Source organism: Platichthys flesus, chromosome 19, assembly GCF_949316205.1.
Source record: "Platichthys flesus chromosome 19, fPlaFle2.1, whole genome shotgun sequence".
Taxonomy (NCBI): domain Eukaryota; kingdom Metazoa; phylum Chordata; class Actinopteri; order Pleuronectiformes; family Pleuronectidae; genus Platichthys; species Platichthys flesus.
The window spans coordinates 6,392,806-6,417,031 of record NC_084963.1 but is presented as its reverse complement, the minus strand read 5'-3'; the positions used below and the strand labels follow the sequence as shown (position 1 = coordinate 6,417,031).

The 24,226-nt window shown below is 43.8% G+C and overlaps 1 protein-coding gene across 1 annotated transcript in view; it reads right to left on the bottom strand.

Moving 5' to 3' along the window:
* The window catches only part of si:dkey-112m2.1 (transmembrane protein 132C), an 86,429-nt gene extending 63,692 nt beyond the window's left edge, over positions 1-22,737 (bottom strand). Inside the window, exons 1-2 of the mRNA XM_062413270.1 lie at positions 22,602-22,737; positions 20,041-20,965 (exon numbers count right to left, since the gene is read on the bottom strand). Of these exons, the coding sequence (XP_062269254.1) occupies positions 20,041-20,965; positions 22,602-22,737 (1,061 nt within the window). The remainder of the gene's footprint in view (positions 1-20,040; positions 20,966-22,601) is intronic.
* Positions 22,738-24,226: the final 1,489 nt, after the last annotated feature.

The following is a 24,226-nucleotide window of genomic DNA, read 5'->3' as shown; positions in this document are numbered from 1 at the left end:
TTAGATTGTTCATTTTTCTCTACTGCTGGATTTCAGGAACTAACTACCACTGCTGCAGTAGATTAGCTGAAGGAATGGGGTCATGTTGTAGCAGACAGAGGCTTGATCCCTGTGGCTGGAAGTTGAATGGAGGCCGAGCCAGTTAAATAGGGGATAGGGCAAACAAGCGCAGACACTGCTTCCAGTAAAACCTATTTGACATGAGGTTGAATCCAGGGGATAAAACAAATGTGACTTTTCGTTGGCTGTGTTGGGGACGGACGGATGATCCAGGACTCATCCAGTGTTTGGACGGACGCAGAAAGGGGGCCACGTGGTATAATCCCAGGATGTAGCGGGACAGATTATGGCAAGTTGGTAAACCTGATGTAGGAAGGGTTACACAGATTAACACCGATGCTGTTTGTCGGTGCTGCAACCGGGCACTTACAGGGGCACTGCAGGGAAAAGTCAAGTCAGGTCAATGCCTCATTTCCACACAGCTCGGTGTCTGTATGCAAGACAACCGCAGGCGTATTGATTCCTGTGGAAACCGTTGAGGTAAATTATTGGGATTTATTGAATATACTGAATATTTGCGGTGGATTTCGGACAAACTGAATGCAATTGAAGTTGGCATAAAGTGAATTAGCCAAGAGGCTGTTTAATCCAATTCAGATATCTGCAGTATTTAACCTGTTTAGTTGTAGGCTATAATCAGATATAAACTTGCTCAGCATGATTAACACATTTGAAGTTAGGTTACTAAAAGAATAAGAAACCAAAAAACAAAAGTTTATTCAATGTGGGATAGTTCTGTATTACATTCATTGATCGATAGATATGGCTTTTTCAATAATTATAATAGTCTTAAACAATGTGCATTAACCAGCAATGTTAAAATAACCAAAATTTGCCGAACCTAAAAGAAAAAACATTTCTGTGCGTTAAACACTAGGGGGCAGAGTCCTGTGAGTATATGAAACAAAACAAAACTATCTGGAAACAAGTGGCTATATATGCTTTGACTCCCCAAACAGAAATTCCCCTCAGAGGACCTCACAGCATATGACGCACAGTATATCTTCATCATCAACACGCTGGCTTTGTTCCTGTGTGCACATTAGCGTGCTGACATTAGCATTTATCTTTCCGAGCAGTGCTGTGTCTAATTGCAGCCGCACCGAGCTGCCAGCGAGTCTGCAGACTGGTTAGTTCTGCCCCACACACATGCACACGCTGCACAATCGTAAACATAAAAAACATCAATATCAATGCAGGTCGAAGGCTTCTACAGCAGTTGCAAGATATCTGATCGACTGTGTGAAGGATCTGAATGTGAAAGTTTCAAGTTAAAGGTGAGTGTTAATTTACTGTAGTGTCAGGAAGACGGCTTGTGACGCCGCGCACGTCGGTGGAGAGGAGGCACAGAATATTAAAAATTGCCATATGTATGCAAATTACCTCAATCTGAAGCCATTAACAAAACAATTAATCTTTGGCAATCGCTAAAACATTGTGATCATGATCGTTACAAATGGTTGACTATTCATTATGCCTGCTAATTAGATCATAACTTGCATTAATAACCTGTTGTGGAAGGTTTTGAAGGATGTGGGGACAAACACAAAAGCCGCCGAGGACTGATGGAGTCTGCCACATCCACGGCGCTGAGAGCCACTGGCTGCTGAGAAGGGGATTTAATCTACGATCTCTCTCGACTTCATCTTTCACTGAGTTACCGACTCAATCACTGTGGGCTCTGAGACCGTGGACGTCTGATCGGCCACCGGGTTGTCGGGTCAAAGGTTACAGTGCGCCAGTCAGCTCCTGCCATTGGGGACTATTAGTATTCCTGAACCCATCGATTAAATGCTACCTGCTGAGTGTGAGTGCAGCTGAGTTGGCCCTGGCGAGAATTTGGTACATTCCGGATCTAAATGTCTTTTGCCGTCTTATTTGTCAACGCTGTGACATTTGTGCGGAGCCAGTGGGAAGGCGAGCAGGGCAGTAAGTGCCGGAGTGGCAAAGTGACAGGAGCGGTGACAGCCAGCATGCTAACCCAACAGTTCAGACAATGTCCGTCGGAGAAGTGTCAGAAAGTGGGAGAATTGGCCCATGCTGAGAAAAACTCGAACTCTGGAAATAGAATGAAGTCCAGCTTGGTTTTTGCCTGATTGTCTCAAGTTTGTTCACACGTTGACAAAGTCGATACGTCTCCCTTTAGGCTGTTAACATTGAAAGGTAGAAATTGCAGGTGTTCAGATCTGAGCTGTGAAAACTCCAGTTTTAAGCATGTACATTAACCCCATTTAAACTCTATAATTTGCAAAAAGTGGTAACTGCTGAGCAGACGCAATCTGCAGGCTCCATTATATCAATGCGACGTGCAGCAGGGGGTCAAATCTAAGTGTGTGGAAGACTGTAAGAGAAAATGTGGGTTGTGATGGCGGCACATAGCGAGAAAGAAATGATTGAGGAAGGATTTACAGGTTGATGAAGGCCACTGTGTTTTTCTCAAGTTACATCAGGATGCAATTAAGTAAAGGGCCATTTTGTTGGAATGAAAATGCAGCTCGACCTTTCTCCTCAATGATTCGATTTTTATTTTTGTACTTTTTCAAATTGGGGCTTATTTTTATTTTTATCAGCGATCAAGAAATATACTGAAATACTGAATTAAATTGTGTTTTTCCTTCACAAAGAATATACCCCACCCCCCAACATCTCTTCTTCTCCAACTTGTTATCTTTTCCCCCAGTTTCCCTCTCAGAGGACCTGATCAGAGATATGAGAGATCAGTAGATCTATGAAGAAAAACAAAGCCTCCTCATCACTCGTCTGTGTAAAAGTAAATAATGTATCCCCCCCCATTCAAGAGCAAAGCCAAAGTCAAACTGTGCAGCATGTCGTTGTGTCAACACAGGTTTTACATGGAGCCCGGAGCAGGTAGGAAGTACTGCAGTCGGAGCAAGGCAGGATTACCTCCTCCTTGAAAATACAGTCACGCTGGGACTGACGTAAAAAGTGTCAGCTTGAAAAGAAGTGCTCTACAATATGATTTTTGTTTTTCATCGCCAAGTCTTGCAGCTAATGATTTTTCGACGCCTAAAAAACCCCCATCTTAAATACTGAAGTAAGAGTAAGAGAGGAAAATACCAGACAGTCTGACCCCGTTGCAAAGAAGGAGACAGTAAACTGCCATGAAGTAAAACTTAACTAAACAATTAAGTGTGTTAACAGACAACTCTATCCTTGCGAAATGGTTTCATCATGCGCTGTTCATGGTGTGTAGTTCAGAAAAGGCTGCAGCAGTTTATCTTGCCCTCGCCGGAAAGTTCATGCTTCACATCACCGAAGGCACGGGGGAAATGTAGGAGCTGCAGCCCGACAGATATCGTCCAATCCCAGCCTGTCATAGATATATGACGAATATGATGAAGACGTGGTGAAAATAGATTCATCTCACACAAAGAGAAGCAGTGATTTATATTAAATGTGATTAGTAGATGATTTCATTTTGTCGTCCTTTGCCCAGGGAAAGGTGAACAAAAACAATAAAACAACAGTTATAACAGAGACCAACACTACAAAAGGACCAATAACCAGCAACCTACCAAATCACAGTATATAAATAGTATGAATAATATCACCTGCTATCGAGATCTATATATTTATATATATCGGCCCACAAAATCCAGTTTCAGCTGCATGATAATAAATGTCCTGCATTCTGAACATGGGTCCTTTGTGTACCATTTGGATTAAGAGTCTGCAGTAGTGACTGTGATCCTGCTGTTGCATATACTCCCCAGTCATTAGTCAGTCTCAGCAGTCAGTCCTACGTTTCACCCCCTTTTCACAGGATAAAAATAAGTAACAAAACTTACCAGAGAAATAAACACGTGAACATAAAAGAACTAAAATGACGGATTCATCCCCCGCCCAGGGACAAGTGCACGAACACAATAAAAACATATCTCCCCTATAAATCGACCAACAACCTACCAACCCATAAACATTACACAACATATCAGCTGATATATTGTCTGGTAAATGTATATAAAGTGGTATGAGCATATAAAATCCAGTACCAGCTGCATGACAATAAATGTCCAGGATGCAGTCTTTGATGTCCAAAGTGTTTCATGAGTGCTTTTCTATGTCTAGTGTGTCTAGACTCATTTTTTGATAATCTCACTGATGCAATGGTCTTTTGTGTACAAACACGGAAAGATGTACTCCTTTAAATTTGTACCATAAGTTCAGGAAGCGTCATGCCCCCCCTCCCCTTTACTCATCCCCCTGCAGGGTCTGAGCCTCTGCTCCCTGTGATGCAGCTTTAATGCGGTACAGGGGAAATGTGTGGCTGCCGGTGTTTCAACAGGGATGACCAGCTCACTTCTCCCCTGTATGCTAGTGGTGCTTATCAGCCAGCACCATGCTGCCAGCGCTTCCACTTCACACGGCCACCAACACCTCCACTGACACTGGATATTTACACCAATCCCCTTCATAGAGGGCTCCCTAGGGCGGCTCTCTCTCAGTGTGTGTCTGTGTGTATGTGTGTGTTGGTTTGTGTGTGTGTGTGTGTGTGTGTGTGTGAACACGCGTGACTCCCCCGGGCCCCCCGACACAGCTTGTCTGCATCGAGGCCTTGTGGCCTGACAGTGTCGGGTCTGTTCCTCCAGGGACCACAGTCCAAACCCTGTGTACCAGCGAGGGGGGGGGGGGGGGGGGGGTTCGGTCAGAGGACAAGTCGTCTTTCAGGCCTCGATCACCTTGATCTGAGCAGGAACTGTAACGCACTGATCAAATGTGATAGCCTCTAATATCTCTCGGTCTATGATCAAAATAAATGTTATGGCAAATTACTTAAACAACCTGTTTGGTGAAAAAACTCCTATGTGCCTCTTCGGTGCAGTTTGTTTTCTGCAGACCAATCAGATCCTTTGATTGTGAACTGTTAAAAAGGGATGTCATGGGCCATATGAGGGATGTACAGCTTATAATTGTAAAGGATTATTTTTGATACGCGTATGCACGTCACATCAGCAAAAGGGTTAAAACCGGAGGTGTGTTAAGCTCATGACCTACTTTGTGTGTTTTAGCATTTCCCACATAAAATGTATGGTGTAAATATTCTCCCACAACATGACGGTTTGACTTGACTCGTTCGTCAGTATTTCATCAGGTATTTTTTTTGTGTATTCCGTGAGCTCTTTGCGACACCAGAGAACACAAACACAGTTTCTCAAAAGACGCAGGCAGAGTGCCGCAGGCCTCGATGTCAGTCACAGGAGTTTGATTTTTTTATGACACATGCAGCGCTGATAATCCAAAGGTGACAGTCACAAGCCTGTTCAACGAATAGGCTTTAGTTCTGTGTGAGAACAAAACCAATCAACCAGTTGACCTGAGTTGACCAGTTGACAAGTCAGAGACCAAGCCAAGATAATTCAGAAAAATGGCAGAGATTTACACTTACGCTGCCTGAAGGTAAAGTTGTTATTTTACCTTCGCGTCTCAGCTTCCTCCTCCTTTGACTTTTGAGTTTTGTCCATGGATTTATGACCTATACTGCAGCCAGCCACCAGGGGGTGATCAAGATGATTTGGATTCAGTTTTGGAGAGCTGTCATGTCACCCATCCTTATTAGATTCTATGCAAAAACCGCATCAGACAACCTGCAGATGTATAAACTACAGATGTTCCTCATGGGTCTTTGCTGGCAGCACAGCTACTGGTATGAGTGACTTCTTGCTAATATATGCAGCCTAATTATCTCAAAGAAATGCTCATGTCATCTGAAAAGTCATATTGCAGCAGCAGGAGAGTCTGTGTTGACGTGAGTTGATCTTTTAGCAGCATCCACAAATCCACATTCCACATATTAAAACGTGACGGTTAGAGGTTTTCTGTTACAGGCATTTGCTCTTCAGTCCATCAAGTAGCACTTAGCTACGCACCGAGAGAGCAATCAATACGCTGCAGTCAAAATGAAAAAGAATTCACATTTTTTTTGCAAAAATTAGGCCACGCACAAAAGTCCTTCATTAGTCACTTAGCACAGAGACAGAAACACAGGCAGCTCGCTGAAGCCTCAGCCATCCACTCCTGTCACCAGCTAAGCGTTTGGTTCTCTCCGCTTCCTGTTGCTCATTTCACTCGCGGGTCTCGACACCGAGCAGCAGTAATTGGCCGAGCCTGGGCTGTCATTTTCTTCCCACAGCACATTAATTAGCAGGAGACTCGCGCAAACAGCTCAAGAGTCGCCATCACACAAACAAAATGCACTTTCCAAAGACTGACGTGTAACTTCACTCGAACATTAAAGCAGAGCGGTGATCTTATCATTACTAAAAACCTGCAGAGACACATCTATTATTAAATTTGACACGCCGATTCCGTATGAAAAAGGTTCTCTTGATAATTTACGCTGGAGCTTGAGGCAAAGTCTGAAATTGGTTGAGATGGTGGGTGCGAAGATGGGGGAATATAAACAGTTTTTTCAAACTCAGGTAAACCACTAAGTACGTGAACGATGTTCGACCTCAGGAACAGGTTGGAAACAGAGACCATTTCCATTTCCCACACGTACAATGGACATGCTACTGTGTTCCCAGTAAGCAAGTTCCACAAAGAGCCGTCAGTTTGAGCTACATGAGCGATCATGGAGCTGTGACCCTGCGATCCTCGTGATCCTCACGAATGCCTTGTAAATGGACTGAAGCACATCTCCAGATTCTCATGAATTCACTATGCAGCCGCTAAAGCTGTTGGAAGATGAACTGAGAGCGATTCGATGTGTGTGTGCGAGTCTTTGCTTTCACTTCAGTTTGTGTGTCTGGAGAAGGAGACAAAGGGACTTGCGGTGCGACCTCGGGCCGAAGCGCCGCTCGTCTGTACTGAGAAGTGTGCCACTAACAGAGTGATGGTGATAGTGTGGGTTGGAAAACGGCCGACTGGAGCAGGGATGAGGTGAACCGGCGGTCCAAGGGTTTGACGAGGCCTCGCATCAATGGCACAATGACAGGAGAACAGAGAGAAAAGCTTCTTTTGTGTCGCGGACAGAACCCCAAGCGCTCGACACTGACTGCTGGGCATAACACAGAGAGAGCTTCAGACCAGAGTGAAGACACCATTTGCTGTGACATAGCAGTGATGTCACACACACTCTGGAAAATCATCATTAAAGCATAAATCACCGTCTTTCACTGTCACCCTCCATGTTTTCAGGTCTAAGAAATACGGCATAACACCGGTTTCTCCTTGAATTACTGTAATGGTGCCATCTTTTTAAGAATACAGGACAAGATGGTGAATATCCCTTGTACGTATAAAGGTCCTAGGCACAATCTAAGTTACCAACTCCCAGAAGATCAGCTGTTTGCTACCACCAGTGGATGCTAGGGACACAATTTCAGTTTCGAACCTTAGCGTCATCAAGTGTTTTGGCCTTATCAGCGATACAGGTTGAACTTAAGGGTACACTGACGCATCTTACATTTACAGAGCTATGGAATAATTACTTACTTAATTTAACATTTTCCCAAGGTATTATTTAAAACCTTAAATCAGTTAATCTTGTGCTGTTTGTGTATTTGTAAATCAGTGTGTCTCTTTGAATGAAAAGTATTTTTAATTAATATTGAGATGACACATGATGCATCTGGCCGTGTTAAACAATATAAACAAACGTTTTTTACAAATGTGTCTTCAGTTGTCAGGGACACACACAAAGCATTTGGTTAAAAGAAAAAGCACAGAATGTTAGCACAACTGTGCGACACTTCCTCGACAAACAGTTGCATCCATTCTCTGTACTGATAATGTTTATTTGAGCTTAAGAAATGATCACAAAGACGATGTTCTCTTTTTAAGCAATTAGGCTAAAACATTTCGCTGAATGGCAGTGAGCAGGAGAAAAGTTGTCAATGGCGCCAGATGTTACCATCACTCGGATAGAAAACAGACACTTCAAGGATTTCACGTGAATTCTAGTCAACATATCCCCGATTTCACACGGTTTAATGTCAGTTCTCAATCTTAAACACATGAATTAACTGTGGCAAACTTCAGTTCCCCTTCAGTTAATCACTTCTCTTATTATTCTCCTGTTGCTTCAGTGGTTATTTGGATGTTATGTAACCATTTCTAAAAATCGATGTCGACTTCTTAACGGGTGGATGACGATCAGTTACGCAACATTCACTCGTTTTCATAACCTGTCATCATCTTTTATTTCTTTATTTCATCTCGTATGTCGATCATTTTACCCAGCAGGGCTGTCACCAAAGAACAGAGCTGTACAGATCACATGTATCACAGACACACAACCACATGTGACGACGAACACACACTAACAGCTATCACAGACATCTTTCTCTCAACCTATACACACACACACACACAAACACATAGACACACACACATAAATCCAGACCTCTGACCAGATCAAGGCTTATCCACCCACAGTGGTGGCAGCCCTGCAGGGTGATGAAGGCTTGGATCCAAAGTACCAGCTTATATCTGCAGATCAATGGCTGACCTCCCAACCAGCTACAACCAGACTGACCAACACTACACAGCTTATAGCCCAGCCAAAGGCACAGCTCCAAGCTGCATGCTGCATATTATATCCGCCTAATGATTCTCCCCAGAAGCCCTAGTTCTACTCCAGCCGGACTCCAGGTCTTTGTCACTGCATCGAAACTCCCTATTTCTGCTGGAAGGCGACCTGTTCTGGGGATAAAAAGCTAAGCACATGAAAGGGCAATATTTTTCGGAGGAGCAGAAGGTGAATTTTAACAAGCTGAAATGTCACTCTGATTCCCAAAAGGCAAGAAAAAGTGCTGTGAAATATCCCAAACCAGGACTGATACTGTCACCGAGTTTCCGTCATCCATCAAGATGCTCAGACCTTTGACCACAGGCATCGCTGTCGGTCGACTCTGTGAAAACACAAAGGTCTGAGTTGCTTCGGACAATGTCTGGAACTTTTCTTGCAGCTGCCTGGTGACATTATCAGAAAATGTCAGCGTGAGCCCGTGTGAGAATACAGAAGGAACGTGTCTGGAGAACTCCCACAGTCAGCAAGTGCACGTATTGAGGATGTTTCTAACAAGCATTTGGAAAAAGAGATGTCATGAAGGTAGAAGACGCAATCTGTGGATAATACAGGGACCCAATTCACTAGTCATTTTCCATTAATCTTGTCTGAAAACAGAGAAATATGAATTTCTGATATTTTTAATATTCTGCTGCAGCCAACTCTCTTATACAAAAGAGATTATTGTTATTATATTTTGAAGAGCAGGGTGAGCTTGAGGCCGGATGCTCCAACACTCATACCATTGGACCTGGATGCCTTGAAACCATCTCAATGGCTCCAGATGATCCAGGCCGTGATGATGAACCAGAGTCAGAACCAGTCGGCTGCGTTTACCAGTGAGTTTCACCAAGCTACAGTGGCTAATTCCTTTATCTGTGGTGTGCCTGGACGTGCATCACTCAAACTGATAAAAAAAAAAAAACTATTAATAACGATTGACATATCTAATTCTGCGACAAATTATATGAATAAATGTATAATCATATCACACATTACATACATAAAAATCAAATCACTCTAATGCTCTGTCATTAGTCATTTTAAATGTGTGTGTGTGTGTTTGTGTGTGTGTGTGTGTGGCTGTGCCCTGGTCAGTGGCTTTATCTTCTATCCATAATGTGAGGAACATGATTGATCTGCTTTTAACTCCTCTATGTAATTATGGAGTGGGAACTCGGTGTCAAGGTTAATCTCAGCGAGTGTTTGCCACCGTCGCACCTCCCGCCTGTACATTTATGTTCAGCTTCCACTCTCTCATCTTTGGTCACTCATTAAAGCTGAGCGTCCACCTACTCTCTGTCGGTGCGGCCGACCTTTCCCAGTCACACGGCTTCGTGGAGATGGGGGCTCTGCTTTTTATCAGCCACAGAAAACACGATTTTGGAATAGAATAAATAGAACAGCGGGATATATCCCCGAAGCCGGGTGATCAGGGGCGTTGTTAGGCCTGTTTTAGGGGGGCTGAAGCCCCCCTAAAATGTTCCTCAGCCCCCCCAAATAATTATTGTGAATTTTTTTTTTTTTAACTTAAAAAAAAAATGTAACTATATTAGTTATTTATAACTCTAACATGCTACATATGTGAGTGTGTTTCTGGTTTGTATGTTTTCTCCCCTTCAAATTACAATCCAATAGCCTCTCATCATACTTAACAATAAAAGACCGGGCACTAGGACCTTGGGGAGTCTGCATCGGGGCTGGGCTGGCTTTCTCACTCTGCCAAGTAAAGCCTGAAACATGCCTCTGCGACTGCGTCTGCGTCTTTTCACGCCGCTGTGGCGCAAGACTAGTTTTCATTCATGCTTCCCCAACCGTTGCGTGTCTTACAAAGCCATTCCGCGCCAGAACACTAGGCGGAGTAATGCTTTTTGTCGAGACGACCTTAGAGACGCCTTCTTTCTTCTTCGTCGATTGTTTATTTACATAGCCACTGCGGCTCCTCGTAGCCTTTTTCTGGCGGACAAATCCGCCAGTCAGTGACAGGTTATACAAGTGATCATACCATCGGATATCTTCTGCCAAGTGCTCTTCTATTTGGTCCATATTCGTTCTTCTAAATCTTCCGTGATTTCTGCCGGTATTATGGGGCATGAAACCGGAAATGCAGCTCCAGAAGGGATGTAGAGCAGACCAATCACAGCCTTGCGGGCTGAGTGAGCTTGCGGAGCTTTGCCGTAAATTTTAGAAAAGGGGGTCGACACCCGTCAGCACGTAAGGGACCTGGAAGGGCTCTTGTGCTTACGGGCCCGTGAAAACGCAGAAGCATGTTTCAGGCTTAACTTCTCTCATCAAGACAGCAGGATGACAGCCAAGGAGTTTAGCTCATAGTAAATGATGCACGGAGTGAAATTGTAAGTACAGGTAGTTACAGAATGTGGCTCTGTAGATGTTAACGATTGTTACCTGCTTAAATTTAGGTTTACTTGAGGCAAATGAAAGGGAATATTGTAATGAGCTATGTTAACACTTTTGTTAGTAAATGTCTCCAGTGAGCAAGAGTGTGAACGAGCAAATTTGAAATGTAAGAAATAACTATCGACAGCTCTCTATTCTTTGCATTAATATCTATCTCTAGTATTTAAAACAATATTATCAGTGCCTATTATTCCCTTCTGCTCATAATACAACAAATAAACAACTCAGAAGTTGACACTGGCAGGTCCATTCTCCATCCATTGTGTGTGGTCCCTTTAAGGATTAGGATTTGGGAGTGACGCGGATATTGAAAATTAGTATATCCGTCTTTCCTTTACAAGCAGGAAAAATAATTTCTCTCTATTTGAGAAAAGTTCATTTTTGTGTTGTCAAATTTCACAATGACCCTGAAATTCTGTCTCTTCTGTCATCTTATACTGAATGAATGCAAGCAAAGATACAGAGAAAAATCACACTCTTTCTGATTGAACCAATCAATGAACTGTCTGAAACAATGGATATCCGCAGCCCCAAATGAGCCCTGAAAAAAAATTGGCGATTGATAAATGTTTATTTCTCTTCAGCCGGGATTAGCTCAAGGCCCTGACAACCCACCAAGGATAAGCTTTATAGATAATGGATGAAATGATTGATGAAAGCTGGGATATTTTCTCTCTCACCTCTCTGAAAGCATCATACAGTACTTTTGTATGGGCGCTTTTACACTCGCCCTCTCTGGTCCAGACCCCCCCCGGCCCTTTCAGCTTAGATGGAACCAAAAACAAGGAGTGTGAAAGGTTTCTCTTTTACCATAATCCAGACTAATGGACCCGACCAAAAGAGGTGGTATTCAAACGAACCAAAACGCTTTCTGGGAAAGGGCTTCAGACCGATTGCAGGAAGTTGAAACAGCATTCAAAAATGGAAGAAGAGAAAGAAGCGGCTCCAGTTGCTTTAATCCCGTGGCAAATGGGAATGGCTGTGACAAATATTGCAAACTTCCCTGCTCATGTATTAAATAACTAACATTACATTCACATAACCGATGTAAACACGCAGACTGATCCCGTCTGTCCTGTAGTTGTCAAATGTCTCACTATTATAATGTCGGTCTATTATGGTTTTTGATATAATAACACTCTCCCTGGGGGCTGTTTGGAGTGGGGGGGACACTCTGGCACCTCATATCTATGGGTAGGATCAAGGGTCTGTGTTTATTTACCAGCAGCTTTGAGTGGGCAACACAAAGAAGGCTGAGTAGCTCCGCAGCTCCTCGGTCAACAGGCACGGAGGCAACAGGCTCGCACCGATAACACCAGACCGACCGCCTCACTGTCTCCACTTCCACTCGCACACACAGGGATCCTCGCTCCCCCCCCTTTGTTTGTTTTCTCAGCCACAGCGACACAGCGGTTGTCTTTAAACGTCTCTCAGCTCCAAAGTTTCCTTCCCCTTGTTTCCATGCACATTAAGTTTTAATGATTCAAATTTTTGCAGGGATGAAACCAGATGCTGTGGCAAGAGCGTTTTGTCGCCGTGGGGCAAAAAACAAATGTGTTTTTTTTCTTAAATGAACTAGCAGAAACATGGTGTTGCTTGGTTCCATTGGTTTTTATCTTTCCCTCTCTCCCTCGCTCCTTGTTTATTGTTTGTTTTTGTGTGTGTTTCAATCTTTGCACACATCTCTAACCCCACGGTGGGCGAAGCAATTTCTCATGTAGCCGAGATGAGTTTTTTTTTCGTGGCCCGAGTGTCAGTTTCTAAAAAGCAGCTACCACAGCATTTCATCACTCCTCTCTCTCTCTGTCTCCCTCTCTCTCTCTTTATTTATTTCCCCTTGCCTTCCGTCCACATTAAAATATGCATGATTCCGAGTTTGTGCTGCAGCTGTCAACTCCGCGGGATCAAACTAATCAAAGCAAATCCTCACGAGAAACATCGGGGATAAACAAGTGATTAGGAGGCCAAGCTTATGATTGTCGGAGAGCGGCAGCGAGCTGGGAGAGACACCAGCACACAGTCCACCGGCAGAGCTTATTCTGCCTGGTGGACTGCTCCAGCACCTAATCCCACCCTGTGTGTCACCGTCCTCCGGCCCCCCCCCTTCATGTATCATCCTCGCCTCACATTGCAGGAGCTGGAGGAAGCGGTGCTGCAGAAGTTGGGAGTCAAAGTGTTGCATGAAGTTCCCTAACAACTGCGGGATAAGTCGAGAAGTTGCATCAGCAAAAATAAGAATAAAAAATCCCCCTCTGACTTGCGACGGAGCCGTTACGTTGAGGTGTCTGATCAAACTGAAGTGCAGCAGTGTCCCACTTTCGGGTTTAACAAACTGTACGACGCGTTCTCAGATTGTCTAAGTCGAGCTTTCAGATGTCGAGGCTGATGTCTGATCGCGAGCCGCACGGTGCGTTTACAACACAAGTGAACTTTATTCTCACCGCCATAAATCCCAACGTTATCTCCGAGAGGCTTTACAATCTGCACGGCTCTTCATAACGGCAAACTTTCATTGTTTGTGCAGCTTTTGTTATTTGATTTCTTAACCGCGCAGATTTACTTTTACAGCCCGACTCTGGGCTTCTTTTTCTGTCTGAGTGAAATCTATCAACGTAATGGACGGTAAAATGCGAGCACCTCGTTATTTTTAATGGGAAATGACTGTTAAACATTCAAGGACAACACGAGTGTATGATTCTCAGCCGGTGCCAGCTCTTATTTACCTGGGGGAAGAAAATAACTAGAAATGTCTGATGAGCCAACGGGAGGTTTTTGTAGCTGCCAAAAGTAAATATGAACATTCTTGAAACTGATTCTTACAGCTGATATCAAAGTGGTTTCTTTGGGAGATTGTATTCTCTTTTATGTGCCGTGTCAATCAAGTAAAACATAGTTGTCAGTTTTACTTTTAATAAAATCTCAATAGGTTTGTGATTTCTGGTCTTTTCTCCCTTTTTCTTTCACTCGTCTTGATTTAGAAGTGAAGGTTTAACATCTGTAATTAATGAGACCTCGAGAGTGAACTGATCCTCCATCATTGATACGTTTCCTCCTTATAAGACTTTAGTGAAACCTTTTAGAAACTCATTTTCCTTAAAAAATAATTAATTTTAATCATGGTCTCTTATCTTGACACTTTAAAATAATATGAATGAATCAATTCTGTCTCCTACTAATTAATTTATAGAACGCAAAAGCAAATACATTTTGTCACGTGGAAAAATTGTAATTAACATTATGTTGATAGCTTTAAAACCCATTCACCAAATGTGCCCTTACCAAATAGTCTATAATTAGCCTTTGTTTAATGTGTATTCAATGAAAACATCTTCTTCTATTTGTTGCTTTTTCATGAAGACAAAGATGTTTGAATCAGGTTTTGACAGTTTATTCAGTTTGGGAAAAGGAGAAACATTATTCATTTTGAAACGTGGCTCCTCTTAGTTTATTCTTCTAAACATTCAAAGCTGAAATATTTTGAGAACCTTGTTATACACAATCAATGTGTGCTGTGGACTTTATTAAAGGAAACACTTTTAAAAATCGTATGTATGTTGAAATCTGATTCCAAAAAAGCCAGTATGGTGTAGAGCAGTTGTGAGATTGTGTGTGTTAATGTGTTAATATGTAGATTTGAAGAGATGACCAATGGGATGGGATTTGATTGCACATCTCCAGGAGTGGAGCCTCCTATTGTCGCTTTTCGAGGATTACCTTCTCTCTCCTTCTGGCCCTCAGGTTTTACAGATACACATCCAGAAAGTAATACAAGAGATACAACAAAATTGCATTTGTGTAAAAGTGTATTGTTTTCTTCATTGGATTCTGGCTTGCCGATTCAAGCTTGAAGCATCTACGACTGTAGATTCCCTCCTCCTTACCACACATAAGTTCATTAACTCTAACACTGAAACCAGACATGGAGCTTCAGTCCCCCGGGAGGACCCACTCCATCCTCCTTCATCCCTCCTGCTGCCCGGCGGAGCCCGCGAGACGTTCACCAGTTCAAAGGAACCAGAGAGAACAACCGAAGCGACCCTTGGCCCCGGCAGTACCGAGCGTCCTTGGAGGCATGTGTCACTCTGAATGGTGCGGCCTCGTGCCTGTGACCCGCTGCCGAGCTGCAGGATCGGGAAAGATTCCTGTGGGACGCGGAGCCTCTCCAGAGGCAGATGGACGGAGCGAGTGCAAAAAGAGCGAGGACATGCAGCAGGGAAGTGGCAGAGCAATGCATTCTGGGCTCCCGATGTCCAATAAGTTCATCAGTTGAGACACAAATTCCAGAGCAGAATAGTGATGGAAAATCGTTACAGTGGAAAGTACAAGGATTCAAATGACCTGCTGCAGGGAACTGGTGATTGCTCTGCGGTGGGCCGGGTTCAACACAGACTGGGATCTACACAGTGACGTCTCCCCAGGCCGCAAATCACTAATTACTTATTAATGAGTGAATGAGCGCCTTTCAAAGTAAACACTGGTGAGGAGGCGGGGGGAGGGAAAGAAGGAGCTGGGAAGAGCAAGGCAGAGGGAGGGGGGAGAGGAGGCTGAACTTCACATCGAGGCAGAGTTCAATTAGAATTTCAGGCACGAGGCTCCTGGATATTCAGATCTCAGAACAAAGGAGGGTTGTTTTTTTTTTGCCACAGTTTCAGCAGCAGCAGGAGAAGGAGGAACATGTCGAACTCAGCGGAAGCACAAAGAATGTGACGGCAGAGCAGGGCGCATGCACCGCGAGGGAAAAGGTTAAAAAACACAAGGAGCCGAGACAGAGCGGCAGATAAAAGACGGGAATGAGGGAGAAGAAAAAGAACAGATAAGTACAGAAATGGAAATGGAGGAGCAACATACCTATCCCGGGTGACCTTTACCGAGAACTGCATCACAGGAGTGCCGTCGAGATAAGGCTAATGCTCTGAGGAGAACATCTTTATTCAAAACATTTTCTCCCATTGATATTTCAAACAAACAACGGCCAATAACAATCAGCTGAGTCACACAAGCTGTGAAACCCGACCCGGAGCAGAATCTGACGGGAAAGCACGGCTCATCCCCGAGCACCTGAATAACTGCCACCGCTAATTCCACGTCTTTATTCACAGCCCCGACACTGAACCTGCCTCTTTCACCTGCTAAATCTCCGCATAAGAAAACAACCCCTGCTGGTTGTTTGGGTTGGCACAGTATGAGGAATCTCATCCTTACACCTCCAACACGCTCAGAATTTTCGAAATGAATTTGCATTCATCAACAACATCGGCCCTGGGGGGAGGGGGGGGAGGGTCCGCGGAAATATGTGTGGATTGTTTAGTCAAAATTACAATACAGCTGGGGCAATTTATCTTTTGAAAAGCCTGTTAATTTGTTCAGGAGGAAAGTTTTTTTTAATTTGCATGTTGAATAAGGAGGAGCTGGAGAACGCTGCCCCCCCCCCCCCCCCCCCCCCCCGAACCTGCCGCCTTCACTCTCTCCGCGGCTAATGAGGCAGGGAGCCGGGAATTACTGATTCCAGTGGGAGCCTTTAGCTTGACAAACACCCCGTGACTCTACAGTTGGCACCGAGCAGGTCCACGCACGTGTGTGTCTGCGAGACAGAGTGTATGCGTGAATATTCATGACTCTGTGTGTAGGTGTGTGTGTGTGTGTGCACAAATGTCTATGTGTTTTGTCAACTATCTGGGATTGAATTCCTGTAATTGCAGTCGAAATAATTGCATTAAATTAGAGCCAATGCACACAACAAGGCAGATAGAGAAAAAATGGCCGGTGAAACAGCCCTTTGGTTAAGTGTGCTGATTTACCTGTGCCGCTAAACGTTAAGAGCTGGGTAGACATTGGTCTGTAAAATCATATATTTTGAATATTATCTTTAGAGTTAAATATTTTTTTGAATTATTCAAATTATAACCTGCACTTATAATACACAGCGTGACATTATATAAAGCCTGCGGGTATAATGTCATAATTCCTCACATGCCAACCTTTTCTAGCAGGGCCCGGAGTGAGTCAATAAATTAAATGACACATTCTGCTGATTGTGAATGATGCTGACACACAAGGCAGAGCAATAAATAAAAACATACACTGATGCATCTTTGAAGTGAGTTTTATTGGCCCTTGGAAATCTCAGCCGGCCGCTTAAATCAACTGCAAAATAAATAACACTGCACACGACATCTCTCAGATTAAAAGGATGGTACATGTATATTAGTTTTTGCAGTTTTCTCAAAAAAAGTAGAGAAGCCAATGTAAAGAGTCAAATTATATAGTATAGGATATAACTTTTTCCATCTGCATATGTAGGAATAAGGTGCATGGGGCTGAGGTACTCTGAGGTAGTAATTTAAGCAGTTAACTGTTCATTCGGGACAAGGCTACATGGGACCGGGCAAATGAGATTACACCAAAGTCGATTACTGTTACGTTAAGAAGTTATCACACTGAAGTCTGTCATCATGTGGATATTTATGATAAAGTTGGTTTAATTTGATTCTATAAAACTGGTGTTAAATGCATTGATACTACACACCACCATAAAAACTTTACATAGTATTTACAGTATATTGAGTTTGTAGTATTCAACATTGCAATTTTAATATATCATGATATCAAATTGCCATATTTGTAGTATTGCAATATCGAATCTGTACCCTCAGTATAGTGATCCTATCGAATCAAGTCAGATTCATTCCGGCCCCAGAATACAGACACTATTCTTCTGTCTGTGCTGCAGGGATGTGGGGTGTGGATATTGGGGGGGAGACATAATGTGGAGAAGGAAGCAACTCCATAGAATATAAATAGTTAATGAGGCCTCAGCTTGTGGGAGCAACCCACCAGAGTCACTTGTAATGTAAGCTGTCCATAAACACACCCACGCCAATGAATAAGCAAGCATCGGTAGACAGTATGCAAACACACACATACAGAGAGAGAGAGAGAGAGAGAGAGAGAGGGAGAGAGAGGGAAGCAGAGCAGGGGCGAGCAAACATACAGACTCAACACGTCTGTGCTGAAAACCTACAGACGCACAAACTCTCCCACCCCCAGCGAACGTGGACTTGAATTAAAATCACCATCATCAAGAGAATATCGAGTTCTTAAAGGGTATTTTGAAGGGACGAGTTTTGTCTTATCGGGGAAATCAAAACAACTGACACGAGATGAATCCTCAGCTTCCGGGTGTTCAGTCACAGAGTTTGGTCAGCTGGCAAAGGAGCCTGTGATTCTCAAACACTCTGAGGTTTAGTCTTTCGGTTGCTAATGAGGTATTTTGGTTGAATTTTTTTTAAGTCCGCTCCATCCCGACGGGAAAAACATGAAAAAAGATGAACTTCTGAACGATCGGGCTGCAACGCTGGTGCAAAGAGGCACGAGAAGAAGAAACAAACCACCACCGCCTTTAAAGCTCCCATTTACACACATGCTGACAAATGTGAAAAACACACACTGCCAGCACTAATACTTCATGGGAGTTCATCATCACTGGAGTGGGAGAAAAAAAAAAAGCAATGAGGCTTTTTTGGCAGATTTCCTGCTTACCCAGGGTTGACAAATGGCCAAGGCTGTCTGTCACAGCTCCACTCTGAGGCTGCTAACTGTTTCAACTGCCGTGGTTTAGATCTCAGGCACAGAAGTAGCCCCGGCGGTAAAAAAAGCATATTCCTTACACACCTTCATTTGCATCAAACAACACGAAGCAATTACCCGTCACTTTGAATAGTAATTTGTTCGAGACAACGCTCGACGTATCAATAACCACTTTGGTGTTTGTTGTGTGGAATCAGCTCAGATAAAACATTTTCTTTTTTTTCTTCTCTCTCCGACAGGCAATTTTGAAGGTGAGAACATGAGGCAATTTTCATAAATAGCACAAAAGCATAATTAAGGCGTTATCCAGGCAAAACAATCCCCTGCAGACTATCAAAGATGCAGTTTAGAGGGTGCTAAGCAGTCTGATATCTGTAGTCTCTCCAGCGTTATTTGGAAGGGAGCGATAAACACAAACAAACCTTCTCGACAGAACCTCATGCGTTGCAGTAAATACAAGTACTTCACTCGAGCAGAAAAGAGAGATAGTGAAATGAAGCCAAATATGGTAAAAGTCATCATCTAATGTAATAAAAATGTAGGTTTACAAGTATAAGTTAAGTATAAAACATTTTTGAGTGTGACCCTTCAACTGTAAGCTCGACAAATAATACCACGAGTGAACTCTCTAACTTTGTGAGATTTTTTTTTTGTCTTTGGCTTCTGCCTCCACTTTCAGAAAACCCCTTTAAATAAATACCAAGAGGCTTCTGGTTGGTTCAGAGCCAATATTTCTTGTGCGACAATTTCTTTGTCACTAAAAATTGTGTTATTTCACACACAAAATACTGTCTTCCTGCTGAAATTAGAATTTCCTCTGCGACAGCAAAACCAGGTTAAGGATCCGAGTGCTGTGTGTGTCTGTGTTGTCTGTGCACACAATGTAGCTGCGGCAATTGATTTCACAAGGACGTTTGTATACCACTGTCTTGTTTACATGTTTGTGATATTGTGTTGATCTAAATGAACAGGCTGAACAACCCAAATGATTCTGGGCAGCGAAGGAGACGTTGACTGTGATGTGGCAAATCAAAAGCTTATCATGCACATATTTCCTAATCTCAAATGCCAGAGATTAATCACAGATTTTTCCAAGTGCAGATTATTTATGATTAAACGAGATGTTAAATATGATGTTTACAAAACAAGTGTCTGGTCACAGGAAAGAGGAAATGCAATGACTGTATTTTATCTGTGCTGTCTTAAAAAGTGTGATCTATTATTTATAATCTGCATAATTTGGTTCCTGTGCGTTTTCAGATCTGCGGCTGTGAATTATTCTCACAGGTCTATCAATCATTGGTGCTTCATTTAAAACCCTACCACTATCTTTAATTCCACTGCATGTAAAGCATGTTCAGGGAATTCTGTTTAAACAGGGAAATGGGAAAGCGTTAGCGGAGCAGCAGAGTAAACTGTGTTCTCCCAGGAGGAGCTTCACTCACCTGAGGGTGAAGATTTGCACCGAGGAAAGCGTGGACAAAGCCAGAAAGGTGGAGACTGTTTCTCTCTGCCGGATGGGTTTGGAAGGGGCCATCACCACAAAGTTATTGTCCAGCTTGAGCTCCAACAGCGGCTGAAACAGCCTGACACTCCCGATGCGCTGCATTGGTGTGTGGCCTGCAGAATAGCCCATGGGCCGGGGCGGCTCGGAGCGGACGGGGCTGCCCTTTCTTGAATCCTCTGAGCTGCAGTCTCCGTTGTCCGACGTCTGAAGCATGTAGTAGAGCTCCACAGGAGTGCCCTGGGCCTGCTCAGAGACCCGCTGCCTCCCCGGCCTGACAGTGGGGGGGCTGAACCAGCTGGCCAGGGGCTCTAGCTCGGCAACGCATATCCCCAACTCACCTTTTAGCCGGCACGTGCCGCGCACCTCTTGGGTCTCGTGGAAGGCAAACATCCGGACGCAGGGCAGCTTGTGGATGGCACTGTAATCGTCCCAGTCCCTCCCTGCTACGTAGAACAACACCTGGACCTTTGGCCAACTGGGGTGAATACTCTCGCTGATAATATATGTGTGGACCTTCCAGTTGAACGTAAACAGGGGCGATGCTGCCGCTGCTGTTGGCACAGATGATGAAGTGACGGAGGCTGTGTTGAAGGACCCTGGCGTGGTCTGCAGCAGCTCCAGGGGGACAGGCTGCTGCACTGACAGCGGCCCGTAGCTTGCATTGACAAAGGGCATCTGCCGGGCCTGATGGATGAAGAAGGACTCAGTGCGAGCCTGCAGGCTGGAGTTCCTCATTAAGTCCTGGTTCGCCTCCTGTAGGAAGAACGCTGACTCGGCGTTGAGGATCCGGTAGCTGACAGGCAGGTAGATTGGCGTGGGGCCATACCTCTGCAGGCCCTCCAGGATCACCTTGCTGTCCACCACTGAAACACAGAGAGAGTGACAGTGGCTCCCGGTTATTCACTGAGGAACTTTAATACTCAGCAGACTTGTGGTTATACATCATTGTGCCCAGAGAGATTCATCGTCTAAACCCAAATCAACAAAAACCTGAGCCAGGGAGTTAAATCAAAGTGAGAAAAATTGGAGGAACTAAATCATGACCTGGACGGCGGCGGCTCTTCACATTTACCAGCACATTTGCATGCACCGCCCGCAACCTGAGGCAATGCTATCTGCACTCGGTTCCAGCGGGGATGTTAAATGGCTCGTCGGAAACATTTCCATATGATACCACTTTCATGAGCCACTGCTCTTATTCAAAAGGAATCTGTTCGACTCAATTCAAGATACAGACGTCTTTCTGAGTCACTTGCTTATCAGGCTTGTTCACGCTCGGCTGAGGCGCTCGATCCCTTTCACTGTGACGCACTAACTCGATCTGGCCTTTAAATTCTCCTGCCTCTTTTTTTTTTTTTTTTCCCCTAATATGACTTGATCTCCTGTAGCCTCCCTGCATCCCTGTCCCCCAAACTGTCGCTGGTGCTTCACCACTGTCAGATATGGAAAGTTGTCATCCGGTCGGACTCTAATGCCACAGCACATTGGTAATTCCAAACGAGTCGTGAGGATGTCTCGTGTGTTTACACTGGAAAATTGGAGTGAATCTGGAGAGTGCTGTGCATGTCCACCGTGCAATGCACCAAAGAAAAGCCAGAGAAACACCCAGCCGTGGAACATTGAAAACTAATTGTCAAAGCTGGTGAGGCGACTCAAGATCTAACAGATGTATTTAACTTGCAGCGGGTTTAAACACTGCAGTTTATCAGATGGCTCACAATGTGTATAATTACCTGTTAGTACAAAATGTTACTGCTTGAAAATTTGAATATCTTGACAATTATTGCAAATGTTATACAGCATCGAATTGAGTTTTTCTTTTTCTTGATTACTTGATCAGACATTTCTTGATCTAAATCAGACTTCAGAACATTCTATAATTCTATAATAGATAGATAGATGCATACTATATTAATCCAGGGGGAAATTCAGATAATATTATATTTGTATAGTTGATTTTTGCCATGGAATAATCAATTAAGTTAGAACCAATCATAAAATCGAGCAGTTACTAGGTGACGCAGGTGAATAACGTAAAAAATATATAATTATCAGAGTCGTCTTTTTTAAATAGATTTATGGGCATTTATTTGGACAAATTGTGTAATTCACTGTTAGTTATGATTCAAAGAAGTAGTGAACATTTTTCTGCCATCTGTCTTTTAAGTACCTTCATTTCCTTTTTGAGCTGAGGGTCATAGCCGCTGCTGCTCTAACTGCTGATCGGAGGCAAATCAGTGGACGAACAACAATGATTAACTTCTTAATGTCTCCACAGCACATGGTCAATCTCCTGGGCCGTTCAGCTCACGTCTCTCCTTCCCTGCTTCCCCCCTTCCCATCTCCCATCCAATGCAGGGGAGATTCCACATTTGAAAACCTCCATTTTAGGAAGTTAAAGAAAATATCTATTTGGTATTGGAACAAGAACCTGGGTAGCAGGGTTTCTTCTTACAGGATACTACACATCATGCCTCAAACATGTCCACGCAATCTCACCAGAGCTTGCAAGGCCCTTAAGACCTGCCTCAGTCCCTTCCCCCCTCTCCGGCCGGCAAATCATTCCCACTGACTCTTTCTCTTTGCCATCAAACTCCAGATATTTGGACTGATGGAGTGGCCCGTGAGAGCCCATCGATTTCCTGTTCCGGACCCTGCTTGCTTTGGGTGACGTGTGGCAGTGATTTGTGACGATCCGTGGCAGCAGAGCAACGAGCTGCTCACCTGACGGACGGAACCAGAGTCGGCCGCAAGAACTTTCGGACAGGACCGTCCCGACTAGGAGTCAAACCAAGCTAAACTTTTAAAATAAATACTTCAACTGCAGTTGGTGAATGAAAAAAAGAAATGTTCTTGGGTTTGGGGAGTCGTGAAACATGTATAAGGAAGTTATAAACCTTTCACTGTAGGAATTGACAGTATATTTATCCATTTAATAATCAATACCTCTCATAAGGACAGAGACAGGCAGGGAAACCGTATTCTGTGCATGCACCAGGCTCTTTCCAGTAATAGCTTTTTCATGATCTACTTTTCATTCTTATGTCTTTGAGAAATGTCTTTTATCAAGAGTCACTGTCTTTGACGATCTAACCCGGCCTAATGAATCGATTGGAGGGTTATTATACAATCCATCCGTCATCTGTTTAAGCTGCTATAAGTCTGGATATACTGGAGCAGCCTGGTGTATTTTCCCAATCACCCACCCAGGTCCAATTTGTTCCAAAATAAATACAAAAAATGTTCAAACTATTACCCGCCGACTCTGCCACGGTTATGATTGTTGTGCTGGCGGCCAGATGAAAACCAGCCACACTGCTGAACCTAATCACAGACCACTCTTCTCCCTAATCAGATGCATTAACTGTGAAATGTCGGACACTGATATGGGAAACAAACCCCTGGAAATAACAAGAATGAATCATAACTGTGAATTAGTTGCACTTTTCTCCGAGCAGTTGGTTTTGTGTGTTTGTGTTCACGTTGGGCTCCTTCTTCAAAGTACTCGGACGCTGGGGTTTTACGCTGTGTTTTCATTCACCGTCCCAACCCAGATGTAAGATTCTCAAGGGATGTGAAGGCTTCTCTGAGTCAGTTCACAGTGAGCGACTGCTACTACACAGTTCTGACTGAGCGAACAATGTTTACCCCTTAAAAAATGACAAAACGGAGAGCAGTGTCAAGAGAGGAGCGAGTGCTTAGCTGCTTCTGGATCGCGCATGCCGCTCAGAGTGAGGAGTTCTCTCACTCCTTTTTTTTTTTCCTCTAAGGGGTTGTGACACAATGTCCTGGTTTATACTTACTATGGCCCAGATGGAACTAAATACCCCAGTACATGAAGAAAATGTAATTTGCATCTTCGGATTCAGAGTATGTTCCATCTCCACGATACCAACCAGGACATCATAAACTGGCAGCCGAAGCAGGCGTGATTTGCAGCCCTGAGTTGCCCTTGGATTTTCATGTCTGCAGCTACTGTAGTTGTAAATCATGTCTGCAGGACTGTTTCTGCAAATGAAAAAGGGATTGATTCGTGCGGATAACTTAACCCCTGTGGTAAATCCTGGCTGTAAACTCTTGTTGAGGATTTCTTGGCCCTGGCAGCCCCTCAGGACGCGGACTGA